General features: G+C 48.0%; 1 protein-coding gene across 6 annotated transcripts in view; it reads left to right on the top strand.

Annotated features, from left to right (window-relative positions):
• Positions 1 to 17099, top strand: part of RIPOR2 (RHO family interacting cell polarization regulator 2) — a 209912-nt gene that overhangs the window by 157431 nt on the left and 35382 nt on the right. For all 6 annotated transcript variants that reach the window (XM_084794026.1, XM_084794029.1, XM_084794027.1 and 3 more), the window contains exons 6-12: positions 191 to 244; positions 1619 to 1768; positions 5216 to 5279; positions 12765 to 12808; positions 15072 to 15197; positions 15452 to 15600; positions 16809 to 16938. In XM_084794026.1, the coding sequence (XP_084650152.1) occupies positions 191 to 244; positions 1619 to 1768; positions 5216 to 5279; positions 12765 to 12808; positions 15072 to 15197; positions 15452 to 15600; positions 16809 to 16938 (717 nt within the window). The remainder of the gene's footprint in view (positions 1 to 190; positions 245 to 1618; positions 1769 to 5215; positions 5280 to 12764; positions 12809 to 15071; positions 15198 to 15451; positions 15601 to 16808; positions 16939 to 17099) is intronic.

The following is a 17099-nucleotide window of genomic DNA, read 5'->3' as shown; positions in this document are numbered from 1 at the left end:
AAAACATTTTCCAAATTAACATTAGAACACTGTAAATTGGTGGCCAAGGTGGGAGGAAAAAGAAAGCAGGAAGTACCATATTTCCGGCACTTGTGAGGGGGAGGACATAGTGATAAAATTGCTCTTGTGATCCTAATCAATGGCACTGCGAATGGCTGCATTCTCTTCAAGCTCCTCCTTTTAATTCCAGCAAATTAAAACGATTGAGAGATACATGCGACGCCTGGAGTTCCACATTAGTAAGGTAACCATTGCTGCTCTCATCTTTGCGTCTGTGTTTCTGCTCTCAGTTACTCCCCTGCTCTCAGTTCCTCCCCTGTTCTCAGTTACTCCCCTGCTCTCAGTTACTCCCCAGTGTATGCTTGCCCTGAGTGTAGCGTGGGTCCAGGACAGCTCTAACTAATAGATGTCTAAGCTGAACACAGAAATGAAAGCCTTGAGGCTGGAGAAATGGATCAGTACTTAAGAACACAGGCCGTTCTTACAGAAGACCCAGCCCACACGTGGTGCCTCACAACCACTTATAACTCCAGTTCCAGGGGATCGCACACCTTCTGCTGGCTTCCATGTGCACCTGCACTCAAGTACACATACCCACACACCAGCGTACACAATAGACGCATATTTAAAAAAATAAAATAATCTTTCAGAGAAAAAGAAAAGCCTGCCTCCAGGCTCAAGGCAATGGTTCTGTGGTTACAAATACTTGCTACCCAATCACGTGATCGCAAGGACCAGAGTTTGGATCCCCACATCCATGTCACACTCTGGGTACACCAAAAATGCCTGTGACCCCAAAACCAAGTGGGGCAAAGACAAGAGGGGTGGGTGGGGGCTTGCAATCCTTCAACTTAGCTGAGAAAACCTGAGCTCCAGCCAGGTTCAGGGAGAGACCCCTCCTGCTTCAAAGGTTGAGAGTGACAGAAGATGACAGCTGGCACCATATTCTGCATACACACACACACAGAGGAGGGGGGGGAGAGAGAGAGAGAGAAATAGATAAAATACCGACTCCAAAATTATAGGTATCCCCTGTTGACATGCCTCTTAAAGTGGTAATAGCTTTGCATGCTATACGTTTGCTCTTTGATGTAAAACTAGGACCTGTCCCAGTGCTTGCTCTATACCCAGAGGGCTCCTAGCCTCCTTGTCTAACCCCACAGTCCAACACAGACCTACAGATGTATCCAAGTGTTGCCCCCACCTCTCTGTCTCTCTCCTCTTATGCGCCCTCCTCCTCTCGTCTTTTTTTTTGAGGCAGGTTCTCAATGGAACCCACAAGCCTTCCTACCTCAGCCTCTCCATTGCTGGGATTACAGGCATGTGCCACCATGCCCAGCTACAGGAGTCAATTTAAACTATCTCAGTGGTAGCCTCAAAGACATAAAAGGGCCTTTTCAGCTTGGAAACAGGATTCAAGCAAAATCGGCTTGGGAAGCACACAAATGGGTCACATAGTGCTGAAAACAAGAGTGGCTGACCTACAGTAATCGCCCTTGACAAGTCTCTGCTTCTTGAGAACAGAAATCCAGTGTGTCTGTAAGGGCAGGACAGCAGCCTGTGGGGCTTCTCTCAAGCATGACGGCCATTTATCTGTTTCCTGTTTGGCTTCCTGCAGGTAGACGAGCTCTACGAAGCCTATTGTATCCAACGACGTCTCCAAGATGGTGCCAGCAAAATGAAGCAAGCCTTTGCTGCGTCCCCTGCCAGCAAGGCTGCCCGGGAGAGTCTGTCCGAGATCAACCGCAGCTACAAAGAGTACACGGAGGTAAATCCCACGGTCCTTTTCCAGGGCCACGTCTGAACTGTTAGTGCTGTCAGAAAGAGGTGACCGGCAGCACACAAACCCATTCTGTCCACACACCCAAAGGCAGCCAGGCCCCGCTGGCACAGGCCTGGAACCCCAGCTGCTCAGGAAGCTGGCAGTGACTGCAAGTTAAAGACCAGGCTGGCCAGTTCAGTGAGGTCGTGGCTCAGAACGTAAACAAGAACGAAAAGGAAAAGGTAAAAGAGAGATGGAAAAGTAGGACAGTGGTAGAGTATTTATTTACCTGGAGGACGTGATGCCCCTCCCCCTCGTATAGCAAAAAAAAAAAAAAAACAACAACAAAAAAAAACAAAACAAAAAACTTGCAAGCAAAGCAATGGTGGAGTTGTCTAAACCAAGCCACAATGCCTAATATTTCGTCATTTAAATTCACTTCCAAATACTGTAGTGCGCCCTGAAGGAAGAGCAGACAGCATATTAAGATGGCTAGCCCACATTGGTGTTAGTACTGGAATCCTTTCTGGCTATGGGTTTTTTAAAATGTGTGTGTGTGTGTGAGAGAGAGAGAGAGAGAGACAGAGAGACAGAGAGATAGAAAGATAGAAAGACAGAGAGACAGAGAGAGAGAGACAGAAAGACAGAGAGAGAGAGAGAGAGACAGAGAGAGAGAGACAGAGACAGAGAGAGAGAGACAGAGAGAGAGAGACAGAAAGACAGACAGAGAGAGAGAGAGAGAGAAAAGCAGACAGACAAAGGCAGAGACAGACAGAGAAATTTTTATCCAAGATAAAGAACCATGAACAGAAATGTATCTTCCTCGTGTCTGGCAGTCCTAGGGACCAAGCATCGTAAGACAGGGAGGTTTCCACGGCCCCTAGGGGTCACCTAACACTAATGCGTGCCCTTGATGAACGGACTGAATTATTGAAGCTGCACTTCTCACTGTCCCCGAAGACTTTATTCAGAGATCAGATGTCATCAGTGAAGGCGTGGCTTGAGCAGTTCTCAGGGCCAAGCATCTGTTTTCGGGTCCCTTTCTGCTCTCGGCTGCCCCTTGTCTGGACCGAAGAAATCTTTAGCTTTTCATGATTTAATATCAGGCTCTTCTTTGCCTAAATTCCCCTTTTACAGAAGAATATTTTTAAATTCATAAAATAAGATGAGCTAAAGCAGGAGGATTACTGCACGTTTCAGGCCACCCTGGGCCGAAGAGTGACTACCAGACCAGCTAGGACCACATAGCGAGAACTTGTCTCAAAGCTGGGGGAAGTGGTGCACGCCTGTAATCCCAGCACTCAGGAGGCTGAGGCAGGTGGATTGCTGTGAGTTTGACGATGCCAGCCTGATTTACAAAGGCAGTCCAAGACAGTCAAGGCTACATAGAGAAAGCCTGTCTTGAAAAATGAAAGAAAGAAAGAAAGAAAGAAAGAAAGAAAGAAAGAAAGAGAAAAAAGAACTTGTCTCAAAATAAATAAAGGACTTTGGAGATAGCCTGGCCATTAAATGGTGGCTGGAAGAGGGCACCAGATCATCTGTAACTGGAGTTACAGGTGGTTTTGAGTCACAATGTAGGTGCCGGGAACTGAACTTGGGTCCTGTGGAACACCAGCTTGTGCTCTCAGCCACTGAGCCATCTCTCCAGCCTGGTGAGCACACCAAAATTACAGGATGCAGCAACAGCCCCAATGAACAAGTTAGTGAAAACCATGAGTGATTTTATCACAGCTGTCATCCCAGCAGCAGGTCCCGGCGTGTTTTCACGTATGTAACAGTGTTCATGCTTGCCTGCGTCCATGGTAAGTTTTGAGCATGGGTGACTTCAGCCTCAATGGTCCCTGAGTTCTTGAGACAGCAGTAGCAGTCACAACGTGCCTGATGACACATCTGGTGTGTCTAGCAACTTGCCGAGAGGCCCCAGGCTGTGAGGAAACAAACTGTATTGCAGTGCTGAGATTTTGTTTTGAACGACTTCAAGCTACTCAGAGCACGGACCTGAGGAAATGCTTCCCAGATTTGACAAGCTCTCTGAAGTACCGAGAACTTCCCACAGGAAGGGTGATGCCACTCTCCCCGTGTATCACAAGAGTGACAATGCTGAGCAGAATGGAGAGGGCGGGGAGGAGGAATAAGAGGAGAAGAAGGAAGAGGAGGGAGGAGGAGGAAGAAGAGGATGAGGAGGGAGGAGGAGGAAGAAGAGGATGGGGAGGAGGAGGGAGGAGGAGGAAGAGGGTGGGAAGGAGGAGGAGAAGAAGAAGAAGAAGAAGAAGAAGAAGAAGAAGAAGAAGAAGAAGAAGAAGAAGAAATGAGGCCTCAGGCCTTTAAAATATGCTCCCTGGAGCCCTTGTGCCTGTGGGTGCTCACTGAGTGGCCTTGACTTTGTCAGAACGGCAGCCTGCAAAGGCCTCAGTGAAGCCGGCCAAAGAGAAAGAAGTTTGTAGAGTGATGGACAGTTCTGCTTGCTGTAGTAGAGAGACTTCCAAAGCTTGCCCCAGCTGAGCGGCAGGAGACCCTCACTGGGGACAGACACTGCCTGGGACACTTTAAGTCCACCTCTAACTGTCCCCCTTAGGTCATCAGGTACTGGGGCAGTAAGACTCAGCCTCAGCCTCTCACTCCTTATCACCTACTAGATGCGGGGGTGGGGGTGGGGGGAGGGCAGGGCAGTCTGGAGCTTCAATACATCACATTAGAAAGTCTGTCTCACTTGAGCAGAATCAAACTCCTATGCTCTTTTTCTAACCCAAGTGTGTGGTGTGTGTGTGTGTGTGTGTGTGTGTGTGTGTGTGTGTGTGTGTGATATAGAGAGAGGCTGCTATAGAGACCTGAGGAAGACCCTCAGCTGTCATCCTCTCAGGTGCTACCACCCGCCTTGTTGGCTTCTGTTTATTTTGTTTTGGGACAGGGTCTCTCACTGATCTGAACTCTCTAAGTAGGTGAGGCTGGCCAGCCAACAACCCCAGGAGTCTGCCTCTCTCCTTCCTTCTACTGAGATTACAAGCACATACCACCATGCCTGGCTGCTTTTTCCTTATTTTTAATTTAGCAAGTAAAAAATACATATACATGTATGGTATATAGCATGATTTTATGAAACAGGCACATACTATAGAGTGGCTGACCAGCTTGTTTAACTCAGAGCATGGATCCCTTCCTATGTAGTATGTAGTGTGTACTGCCTGATCCCCCATCACAACAGTACCGCCTTTTGTTACAGCCCCAAGTCTGTCATGTGCGTTTTGGAGTTGTCTGACTATTTGGATATCATTTATCCTGCCCATCTAAACCCCAGCCATCCTGTGTACTGGGAGCCTGGGTCTCGATGGCTATACTGTGTACGTACACACAGCAAGCAGGAAAATGCCTCTTGTTCATGCTGTTACTACTGAAATGCCTTGTGCTGCAGTGTGGAGGGAGTGGGTCTAACACCATCTCTTGTGCTCTTTGCAGAACATGTGCACCATTGAAGCGGAGCTGGAGAGCCTGCTGGGAGAATTCTCCATCAAGATGAAAGGTAATCTTCTACAGAGATGGGTAAAGGCGCCATCTCCAGAGCTTCCTAAGAAGGCATGCTATAGGGACACCACTCTCCAGCCCTCCCACTCATGCTGATGTCTTGATGAGTCTCTCCTTGAGCCTTGCCCTCACACTTGAATACGGTGTTTACTGTGGGCCTATGTCAAACAGACATAAAAATACAGTAAGTGAAACAGGTAGCCTCGGAACCCACGCCCCAGGTTCAGTAATCAGCAAGGTTTTGCCATATTTTCTTTTTTCTTTTCCCCCTTTGATGGTAAATTGGAAAACTCCAGAGGAACAAAAGCCAGATATATCAGGCACCACCAGTAAACTTCAGGACGGTTCTGAAAGAATAGGGCCATCTTACGTAACGGCAGCGCCATGTCCCGTTGTCCCATGATCACATCTAACAAAGTTAACAAGCCTTTGTTATTAACCTACTTCCTTTGAAGATATCCCAGCTGTCTCAAAAAATGTTTCCTACAGTTGTTTTGCTTCAATTAGGACCCACACAAGGTCCATGTGTTACAATCAGTTGTCAGACGGGCGCCCTTTAATCTACAAACCCGCCTTACCTTCTAGACTTGCCTGTTGGCCTCTTTGCACTGTCAGTTAGTCACTGTCTATTTATCTACTTAGGGCATTTTTTTTTTCATTTCAAAGGCAAAGTTTTTCTATGTAAAGCAGGCTGGTCTCAAACTCAACAGCAATCGAGCCTCCTGCTGCAGCCTACCAAGCCCTGGGATTAGAGGCCCGCACCACCATACCTGCCTTTCATTTGTTCCTTCGTTCCCCCATGGCTGTAAGTCTGCGGTGCTTCATACAGGATGTTCTAATCTAGGAACACTGTTGACTTAGACTACAGCAGCTTTGGCACAAAAAGCAAGCCCGGTTTCAGAAAAGAAACTTCACCTAGATGTGGTCAGACTCACGGTGTCCCTCGGGACTGTGGGGCAGCGCCATGACATGTCTTGGCTCCTCTGACAGCAGCTGAGCAGGCTGGGCCCCTGCAGTCTTTCCTCTGGATTTGTTTACTTGTTTAACACTTTAGCCCCTAGATTACTAATGGGGATTATTACTTTACCTACTTTGTACAATAAGGAGAGGAAGGGGGGGACTCTCTTTAAAAGGGGCTCAGGGTGCGGCCAGAAAGATGGCATAGAAGTCAAGAACAGCACTGGTTCCTCAAGAGGACCAGGATTCAATTCCCAGTGCCTACCTGACAGCTTACGACCATGGATAACTCCAATTCCAGGGGCCCTTATGCCCTCTTCTGAGCTCCTCAGGCAGTAGGTATATATGTGGGACACCCACATACACGCAGCCAAAACGCCTCACCTATGGTAGGCACCTGCACCTTTCCAACTCTTTAAACTTTCAGGATGATTCTGTGGGCAGTCTGCTTCCTTGCAGCCTAGCATACAGAGTGAAGTTACGGTGTCACTGTTAACACACGGACTGCCATGTCCTGTTTCTGATGTCCACTGGTATCAGATGCTTCCATTTCTCATGAGAGGGGTAATTCCTTCTATGTCCTATGTGGAAAGCAGTAGCTAAGCAACACTGGATGACTTCTTTGAGGTCACCCAGTCAGCTGAAGTCAGACTTGAAATCTGGGGTCCTGGCTCCTGTATTAGTTTACTTTTCTCATCTCTGTGACAAATACCTGATAAAGAGCAACTTTAGAGAGAATGGCTTTGCTCTAATTTATGGTTTGAGTTTGAAGCAGGGACAGTTGGCCATGGCAGGGAGGGTATAAAAGAGCTCATAGCTGTGGGGGTCTGCAGCTGAGACCCCTCAAATTTCCCAGGACCAGGAGCAGAGAAAGGACAATGCAGGTGCTCCGCTCACTTCCCTCTTTTTGTTTTATTCAGCCCAAAACCCCAGCCTACAGGATGTGGCCACCACATTCAGGGTGGGTCTTATCTTCTAAATTAATTAACCTTGGAAACACCCTCACCAACACATCCAAAGGGTTAAGCTCAATATTTCTCAGGGCCAGCCCTCCCTTTTTCCCTCTCTCCCTCCCACCCTTCTTTCCTTCTTTCTTGGCAGGGTCACCTGTAGTATTTGCTTAACAGCTGAAGCTAGCCTTGAATTCTCAATATTCTTACCACTAACTACCCACTAGGCACTAGGGTTATAGTCACTGTCTCAGGCAAGAAGATAGATATGGGTAGTTGGTATAACAAAAGTTATATTTGCGTAGTTGGTATGACAAATGTATTTTATTATCCTTAGGGTCATCCCACAAGCTTCACACTCTAAATTCCTCGCCAGAGTCCTAAGCCTGTCTCCCCAAGGCTGCTCACCTGTGCTGCGTCTCTTAGCTAAAGGTCAGGCTCAGACTCCAGCATAAGTGAGGGTCAGGATCTAGGGGAGAGCCTCCAACCTCAGGGGTTCCTGAATAAGCTATTTTTACATGTCTAAAGGGCATTTTTATAGTCACCCGCCACTGTACCCAGCCTTCTAGGCATTGTTTTAGTCAAGCAATTTGACCATGGAAATAAGCCATCACAGGTGCAGTATGTGGGCACCTCAATGCCACATGATGAAGAGGTTCTAATGGCTGAGCAAACACCATCAACCACTGTTTAAACGCTGGTTTTCCCTAGAGAGAGGAGTCCTTTCACCCTAAACCATAGGCACCCAAAAAGCATGGCAGGCGAAATGGACTGCCACCCACCCACACGCTCCAAATCTCAGACCTGGAGGATGGAGGTAAAGGAGATGATAGATTCTGCCAAGGTGGAGATGTCCTGGCCACCTGCTGTGAACCAGGTGCCTTGGGCTGAGGCAGGGAACATCTGAGCTGCCTGCTCCACTGTCCCTCTGCCCACTTTTCTCATATGCTTCTTTGATTGCCTATCACATCTGCCCTCCTGAAGTGAAAAACCCAGAAACTACATCTGTGATTTCACACACACACACACACACACACACACACACACCACCACCACCACCACCACCACCACCACCACCACCATCCTCTTCTCCCTCCACAAAAGAAGTGAGAAGGCCTTCCAGCTTCTGTGACATCATAGATTCCCATGAACCACTGCCTGTCCATTTTGTTTGATTAGTATACACGCCCAATCCCTACCCTTAGTGTACACGCCCAATCCCTACCCTCCTGTCCCAAACCAGCTACTTTCATCAGAGCCTCAGATCTGACAACCCCCAACTTCCTCCCACCACGCCCTCCCACACTTCCCTTTTGCTCAACCCCACAAATAACTACAATATGAAAGGCGGTTGTCCTGGTGATGGTGATGATGAAGGCCTGAGGACAAGAGGTACTAAGCTATGCATGCCTGTTTTTGCAGCCTCATGACGACCCCTGGACACCGCAGTTGTCTGGGCATGGGGGCCAGGGTCTGGGGGAACCTCTGAATAGCACACCTCACTCAGTGGGCATGCATAGGCAACTGGACAAATCACATGACCAAACTGCTGTGGAAGTCCAAGCTCAGGGTAGATGGAGGGGTGGCTGGCAACAGAGGCAGGAGGATCTGTGGATCTGTGTGCAAAGCCAGCTTGGGCTACATAATAACATGTCTCAAAAGAAAATGGGAAATTAAATCAGATTTGGTGATCCATGCATGCATTAAGCTCAGCACTCTAGAGGCTGAGGCAGGAGGATTGTAAGTTTAAGGCCAGCCTGCTCTTCAGAGTGAGACACTGTCTATATAATGAAAGAAAGAAGAAAAGAAAGAAAGAAGGAAAGACAGGCAGAGAGGGAGGAAGAAGACAAGAGGGAAAAAATTAAGAGTTTTACACTGAGGGAAGGGTGGGGGTGGAGGGAGCTTCCTAAAATAGCCTTTGGCTAGAACAAATAAGCTGAAAGTCCTTCCTGAAAGTGGGGACGCTACCCAAAGCTGTCAGGAAAGTGTTGTGGCCCCTGTGCTCTGTAGAAGGGCTGTGAGCACCTGTTAAGACCAGACTCTGAAAAGCCCGAGTGCTCTGCCCCTCCCCCCTGCTAAGGAGACCCGGATTCAGAACTCCGAACCAGGAAGTTAGGAAACCTGCCCATAAAGCGGAAGGCCTGTATTAACATGCGCAGCGATCAGGTACTTGGCAACTTGCCTTAAAGCAGGAGGTGGCACTTTGAGGAAGGTCATGGCAGAAGTGGGAAACAGTGGAGGACTTCTCTCACCAAACCATGTCTGAGCAAATGGAGCCAGTGGCACAGGAAGCCAGGTGGGCAGCTGTGTGGCTGTTTAGTCACAGTGTGGCTCTTATCAGCAACTTTTCTCCACTGTGATAAACTCTCAGAAAGAAGCAACTTAAGGAAAGGATTCGTTGTGGCTTAAGGTTTGGAGTAACTCAGTCCAGCATAGGAGAGAGAGTTGTGGTAGCTGGAGGGGCTTGCAGCTGAGGCAGGGGTTAAAGTGCATCAGGAAGCCAAGCAGGGACCGGAAACAGAGCAGGCCTATAAACCCCACCCTCCTGTATCTGATTCCCTCTAGACCCGCCCTAACCCTTGAAGATTCCATAACCTTCCAAGCCAAAGCCACCTGGCTGGCGATCAAACATTCGACCCTGAGCCTGGGGACATTTGGTGTTCACACAGCCTCACTGAGGCAGCACGCTTCCCTCGGTTCAGGCTGTGGAAGCGCTGTTACATCAGTAACACAGGGGAGCAAGTTAAAAGATCCAAAAGATGGGAGACCCGCGTGAGGGAACCGAGGGACGGTTTCTGAATGGCCATAATGGAAACTTCTTAGCTGACATAACAATTACCACCAAGGAGATGAGGAAACATTGAGTTCTCTACAGCGGTAGCAGCGCCAGCAGGGCTTCAGGCCAGAACTGAAAGAACCCTGCCAGGCCCTAGAGACCGGCTGTCACCGCCACCGCTCCAGCATAGGTGCTCACTCTGCAGCCTGCACCATAAACGCCATCACTGGAGAGCTTTGAAAAGCGTTTCCTGGAACTGGTTCCTCACGAACGCTGCTTTTCTGCCGTTATCCCTGTCACCAGAGGACTGAAAGATGCCTTGCAAGGAACGCCAAGAAAGTGTTCTCATTACACAGGCACCGAGGCCCACATCCATCACGGCCATGGCCCTCCCTCTCCCGTGAAGTTCTTCAAATAGGAAATTTCTAGTGATTTTGAGAAGGGAGGGGGGGATCGTCAAAGGACATCCTCTGCCCCTTTTCCCACCTTATCCATCATGGTCCATGGCCAGCTATTGTCACTGCATAGGTAAACAGACAGTGGGTTACCCCCAAGCTGATGATTTGTAGGCCTTCAAAGGGTAAATCAGGATTTTAGGATGAGCACATGAGGCTTTGGATTCATAAAAGCCAGCCAGTGAGTGATGCTTTCTTTCAGATGTATTTTTGTGGGGGTGGAAAAAAAAAAGCCTAACTGCTCCAGAGCTATTCATGAAAATAGCTTCCTCCAATCCTGCTTTTATTACAGTGGGTCGTCCTAAGTGGCTCATTAGCTCCTAATTATTAGTGAGAGCTGGTCCTAGATGGATGGGCTCGCCAGCTGAAAGGCATGCCAAGCTGGTGAACTGCTGCCACCTACTGACAAATGATGGTAAAAGTTGGGTCCGTTTTGAAGCTTCCTGGATTTATTTTATTCATAGCCATGTCCATGGGCCAACCGGAAACAGATTGGTTCATTCAAGATTCTCACAACCTATTAATGGAGCCGTTCATTGAAGGTAGAGCACACAGTGTGACATCGTCTCTGTTATGCCTACATGGGTAAAATGCTGTTTGCTACAAACACAACCCAGGGCAGGGAAGACAGCGTGAAGCAAGCCCAGGGATCTGAGTCTGGGTCTGCAGAACCCATGTGAAAAGCTAGGCATAGTGTCATGTGACTTTAATCCCAGTTTGGCAGTGGCGGGGAAAGGGGCCGGGGAGTTGAGACAGGCTGGTCAGCCCCTGTGCTTTCTGGCAGCCAATCTAACCAACCTCCAGGCTCAGTTAGAGGTCCTGTCTCAAAAAATAAGGTGGGTGAAGCAATTGAGGAAGGCAGTATCAGTATCAGTATTGAACTCTGGCCTCCACAAACATGGGCACATCCATGGACACACACACATGCAGTAGCGTATACAAATACACGACCAACATCGCCCAGGATTCTCAGGCTATACATGAAAAACGCCTGTGCTAAATTTTTCACTAGAATTTTTGTCATAAAATTTTTTTTCATGAAAAATAGTGCAAATAAATACTTTCACCCTCACACAGTCGGCTTTTGGTTACTCTAGGAAGAAGGAAAAGTGTGACCAAAGCTGGGGCTCGTGAGCTGTCCCAAGATGCCAGACATCTATTCTGACAAGCAGATAGCTACACAGTAGGCCTGAAGTGGAGCAATCTACTTCAAAATGACTTGCAAGAGGGACAGGTGTGGGAAGGCTACCTTGTGCTGGCTGGTCCTGTCAACTTGACACAGGCTAGAGTCATCTGAGAGGAGGTCACCTCATTTGAGAAAATGAGCCAGCCATGAAGCCTTGTCTTAATTTGTGATTGACAGAGGAGGGCCCAGCCCACTGTGGGTGAGGCCATCCCTGAGCCCCCTGCCCTGTTTGAATTCCTGTTCTGACTTCCCTTCAATGAAGAGCAGTGACCAGGAAGCTTAAGCCAAATAAATAAACCCCTCCTTCCTGAGTTGCTTTAGTCATGGTGTTTCATCACAACAATGATAGGCCTAAGCCACACCTCTTCTTTTGAGCCTACAGGCTGTTGGCAGTTGGTTGGTTGGTTGGTTGGTTGGATTTGGTCTATTTTCTTATTTATTCATTTATATTTTTATGGTGTTCTGACTGCATGCCTGTCTGTCTGAGGGTGTTGGATCCTGGAGTGACAGACAGCTATAAGCTGCCATGTGGGTACATGGGAATTGAACTCAGGACCTCTGGAAGAGTAGTCCGTGCTCCCAATCACTGAGCCATCTTTCCAGCCTTGTCTTTCTTAATCACCAGTTTGGGGGACATTATAGTCTCGCAATTTCATAATGGTAAACAGTGGCATCATTGTGCTGTATAAAAGGAATGAGAAAAAGAGGAATGAGTGTGCCACAGGCAAGGGATGGGCCTGGGGACAAGGACTCACAAGGGAGGAATTTAGTGTCACAGATCTTGAGACAGAAAGAAAACCAAGAGGCCAGTTTATTTTCATGGGAATAGTTTAATCAGTGAAATAATAGATCCTTCTGGTTCTGCTGCCTGATTCTGAAATCTGACAAAGGTACACAGAGTCCTAACCACCCAATGCCCTTCCCAGTCCTGAGAACCCTCCCACAACCCCCACCACAGAGAGTCCCTGCTGGCTTTGATGGGTGGAATCTAATCTCTCTACGTCTCCCTGCACAGACTCTTCTCCAAAGATGGTCCCAAATCTGTGACCTGAATTTTCTCCAGTTTCTCATGTTACTCGTGTGTTTAACCCATGACAAGCTGGGCCTCTAAAGAGAGGAAATGTGTTCTGTACCTCACAACCCAATCTCTTGATTACAGGTCTGGCTGGCTTTGCCCGACTCTGTCCTGGAGATCAATATGAAGTAAGTAACATGTCAGTGTGCATGTTGGCACTGAGCGCTTGAAGGGCAGGGGCTGGTATGGTTTTATTTGTTGTTGCTGCTGTTGCTGCTGCTGTTCTGGTACTAGGGACTGAAGCCAGGAACTTGTGCATACTAAGCATTGAGCTCCATCAATGTTTTACTTTTTCAAAAAGTGTGTAGTGTGTGTGTGTGTGTGTGTGTGTGTGTGTGTGTGTGTGTGTGTGCCTGTATAGGATGTGCAGAGGAGTGCAGGTGCCTACAGAGACCAAAAGCTTGCATTTTAAGCAGTTGTGAGCCCGATGTGGGTGCTGGAAACTGAACTCAGGTCCTCTGAAAGAGTAGTATGTGTTCTTAATGGCTGAGCCATTTCTCCACCCCTACTGTTTATTTTTGAGACAGCCGTTCAGAAAGCTGTTCGGGCTAACCTTGAACTGGTGCTCCTCCTGCCTCAGCCAGGAGGTCAGGCATGCATCTGTTGTCAGGCTGGCCTCCAGTTATTATTATTTCTGCTTTTAACATTTTGAGCCAGTGAGAGAGTCTGGAGGGTAACGTGAAGTCTCCCACATATGGAACATGACTGTTCCACATGCCCCATCAGTACCATGCCGATGCTGCTTGGCTCACTCCCAACCAGGGCCCTTCATCCCTACGTTCTTCTCCCAACGCTGAAAGGACAGCTTTCACATAAGCACAACATAATTCCTAACACCTACAGATTTAGCATTGCCTCTTCAACAAACGCCATCTGATAGAATACACTAATACTCACCCAGGTGATCCCCCAGCTGTCTGCTGGAGCAGTTTTTCTTTCTGATCCAAAATCTAAGATCATGACTGAGCCAAAGTCTTATGACTGAAAATTAATAATACCTACCAGGTATGTCCAACTCACAGCCGAATATAAATTTGGCCTGACACACACACAAAAATGTAAACTTCACACATTAGAGGATAATCTTTGTGTGTGGGAAAACATTTGGTAACTCAATTGCACAGTTGTTAAGTGTGACCTTTGTGTGTGACAAGTCATCTATCTGATCGTGTCCAAAAGTTGGACATGGCTGACACCTGATTATAGAGTTGTCTTTATTGAAAAAAAAATGTACTTATAACCAGCATGAAGGGATTGTTATTGAGACAGCCTAAGCCACATAGTAAGACCCTATCTCAAAAAACAAAACAACCAAAACCCTCCTAAAATAAAAAGGCCTTTTGTCTTTCCCTTCTTCCAAAGAGAATGTGCATGACAATTTCATCATCTCTTTGCAAAGGCTCTTGGGTCACTCTTGCCAGCTGCCCCCTCTGCCCAGCGTGGAAAGACTCAGCCCTTCCCGGTGTCACCAGAGAGAACTCTTTATTTCTCTCTCCTCTAGCTACAAGTAGAATTGGAGATTGTGTTTTGCTCTCTAAAGGAGCCAGGGTTAGCAGATCGAGAGTTCTGATGGCTGATACATTGATGCAGGGTAAATGGCCAGTTGGGCATGTGTGGACAGTCTGACAGCACTATGACCTCTTTTTAAAATACCTATATAGATTTATTTATTCTTAGTGTGTATGTGTGTGTGTGTGTGTGTGTGTGTGTGAGTGCTTGCCTGCATGTATGGCTGGCTGTATGCTGTGTGTGTGTGTGTGTGTGTGTGAGTGCTTGCCTGCATGTATGGCTGGCTGTATGCTCTGTGTGTGTGTGTGTGTGTGTGTGTGTGTGTGTGTGTGTGTGTGTGTGTTGCCTGCAGAGGCCAGAAGAGGGTGTTGGATACCCTGGTACTGGAATTAAAGTAGCTATAACCCATGATGTGGGTGCTGGGAACCAAACCTCAGTCCTCTGCAAGAGCAGCAAGCGCTGTTAGATGCTGAAGCAAATCCCCAGCTGCTGCTGTGGTCTCTTACCAAAGACATTCCCATATCCTCAGCTAGCGAAGCAGATTGAACCTCTTGACTGGGCCAGATGTACAGACAATGTCCCTTTAATATTAGCCCTCAGGAGACAGAGGCAGGTAGAGCCCTGTGAGTTAGAGGCCAGCTGGATCTACGTAGTGAGTTCCAGGTTAGCCAGGGTTACATAGTGAGACCCTGTTTCAAGGAAACAAATTAATTGATTATTAATTTATTATCCTTCTGAGCTCCATGGAGAGCCCAGACTGGTGGGTAAGGGAGGGAACCAAAGCCAGGTGGCTGTTTCCTGGCCCTTGGACCTTGGCGAAGGGGGGAGGAGGTGGAGTCTGAGTCTGGTGAACCATGGGGCTGCCTAATGTCTTCACCCCAGATTTTCATGAAGTATGGCCGGCAGAGGTGGAAACTGAAGGGCAAAATAGAAGTGAACGGCAAACAGAGCTGGGATGGCGAAGAAACGCTCTTCCTGCCCCTCATAGTTGGCCTCATTTCCATCAAGGTACTGTGGTGTCTCTCTTAGTGTCCCTGGGCGGGGGCCCTCCGTCCCATAGGCCTCTCTCTGGGCAAAGCCTCTCCTAGGCAAGCTGTTCTCAAAGGCAGGAGAGAAAGTAACTGTAACAAAGTAACATTCTTGTAAAAAAAAAAAAAACATACCTGTCAGATGTATTTCCGAAATAAGGAATCAATTAACTAAGAGAAAAAAAAATGAAGATAAGACTTTTGCTCCTTTTCTTCTCTCACCTTCTCAACCAGGTCACAGAACTCAAAGGGCTAGCAACTCACATCCTGGTAGGCAGTGTGACCTGCGAGACCAAAGAGCTGTTTGCAGCCCGCCCCCAGGTGGTGGCCGTTGACATCAATGACCTTGGGACCATCAAACTGAACCTGGAAATCACCTGGTAGTAAGTTGCTTTTCCCAAGTTCGTCCCAGAAAGGCCAAGTGCTGTTGGCTGAAGCCGGCCAGGGCCAGCCAGTCCGTGCCACACAGTATCTCATGGAGTTGCGACCACACCCAAACTGCTGCACCACCGTCTCTTACACTCACCAGGCGGAATGTCTGCCTAACTCTCCTCTTTCCCTGCCTCCTTTTAAATGTTTCGTCATAACCTGGTGTGGTGGCACACGTCCGAGACCCCAGCATGCAGGAGGTAGTAGCAGGTGGCTTAGAAGTTCAAGGTTAACCTCAGCTTCATAGCTAATTCTGGGCCAGCCTGAGCCATAAGAGACCTGTCTCAAAAAGCCAAGTAAAATAAGGCCTGGGGAGATGGTTGTATGCATGGCTAGTACTTGCCACTCAAGAGTGAGGAACTGAGTTTACTTTAAAAACCCATGTAAGGCCAGATTCAGTAGCCTATGTCTGCAATCTCAGCACTCCTACAGTGAGGCAGGAGAATTACAGAAAACTCATGAGCCAGCTGGCCTGCTATACAGAGCAGCCAACAAGAAACACTGTCTCAGACATTTCAAGAAGAAAACTCACACTTAATGTTGTTCTCTGATCCCACACACACAAAGTTTTTTTAAAAGGGATTTTAAAAAAATGTATTCTTTTAAAAAGTCACCTGTTGAGAAAGAGCACGGTGATATTTGGGTCAGAGGCCTCCTTTACAAATCAAAGGCAGCTGTGGAAACAGCCAAGACCCTGCTGTCCTGTCCTGGAAACAGTGTTGATGCCCAGTGCCTGGCTGTTCTGTGCTCAACAGTCTGTGGCCGTTGGTGGGATGTCAGTGGCCAACAACCAGTACAGCTGAAGCCACTGAAGGAAAGTCTGCTAGTCACTTGTCTGCCCAGACAAATCTCAGAGCGGTCTTTATAGGTTTCCCCAACATCCTGATACATGTGAGCAGCTAACCCACTCATGTTTCTAACACCCATGGGGAAGCTGACACATCCGCGTTCAAAGCTTCTCTGAGCTGCCCCGATATCATTTCTAGTGTCAGTCTTCTGCCTTTTTTATTTTTCCCCTGGCAGCCTTGTTTGGTCCAAACCAGCCCAGTTCCCACTGGTCTAAGCTGACATTGTCACAAGAAGAAGCCCTCTTCCCTCAATCCAGGACGACAGGTGATTTTTACCAGATCCGCTGACCTGAGAACCTATTGTTGTTTTACAGTCCCTTTGACGTGGAGGACACAACCCCATCGTCAGGCCCTGGAAACAAGACAGCTGCCCTCCAGCGGAGGATGTCCATGTACAGCCAGGGCACCCCAGAAACACCTACCTTCAAAGACCACCCCTTCTTCGTAAGTTCAGTGTGATTCCTGGCTTAGCGATGATAAGGCTGGGGAGCTCCAGGAGACTCTGAAGTGTGTACCGCCCGCATCACAGACTTTGAATTAATAGGGAGATGGCGCCTCAGTTAAAGTGCTGGCTATCCAAGCACAAGGACTAGAATTTGGACCCC

The sequence above is a fragment of the Acomys minous genome, assembly GCF_964271855.1.
Source record: "Acomys minous genome assembly, chromosome: 9".
In the NCBI taxonomy this organism is placed as follows: Eukaryota; Metazoa; Chordata; class Mammalia; order Rodentia; family Muridae; genus Acomys; species Acomys minous.
This window is presented reverse-complemented; position numbering and strand designations above follow the sequence as displayed.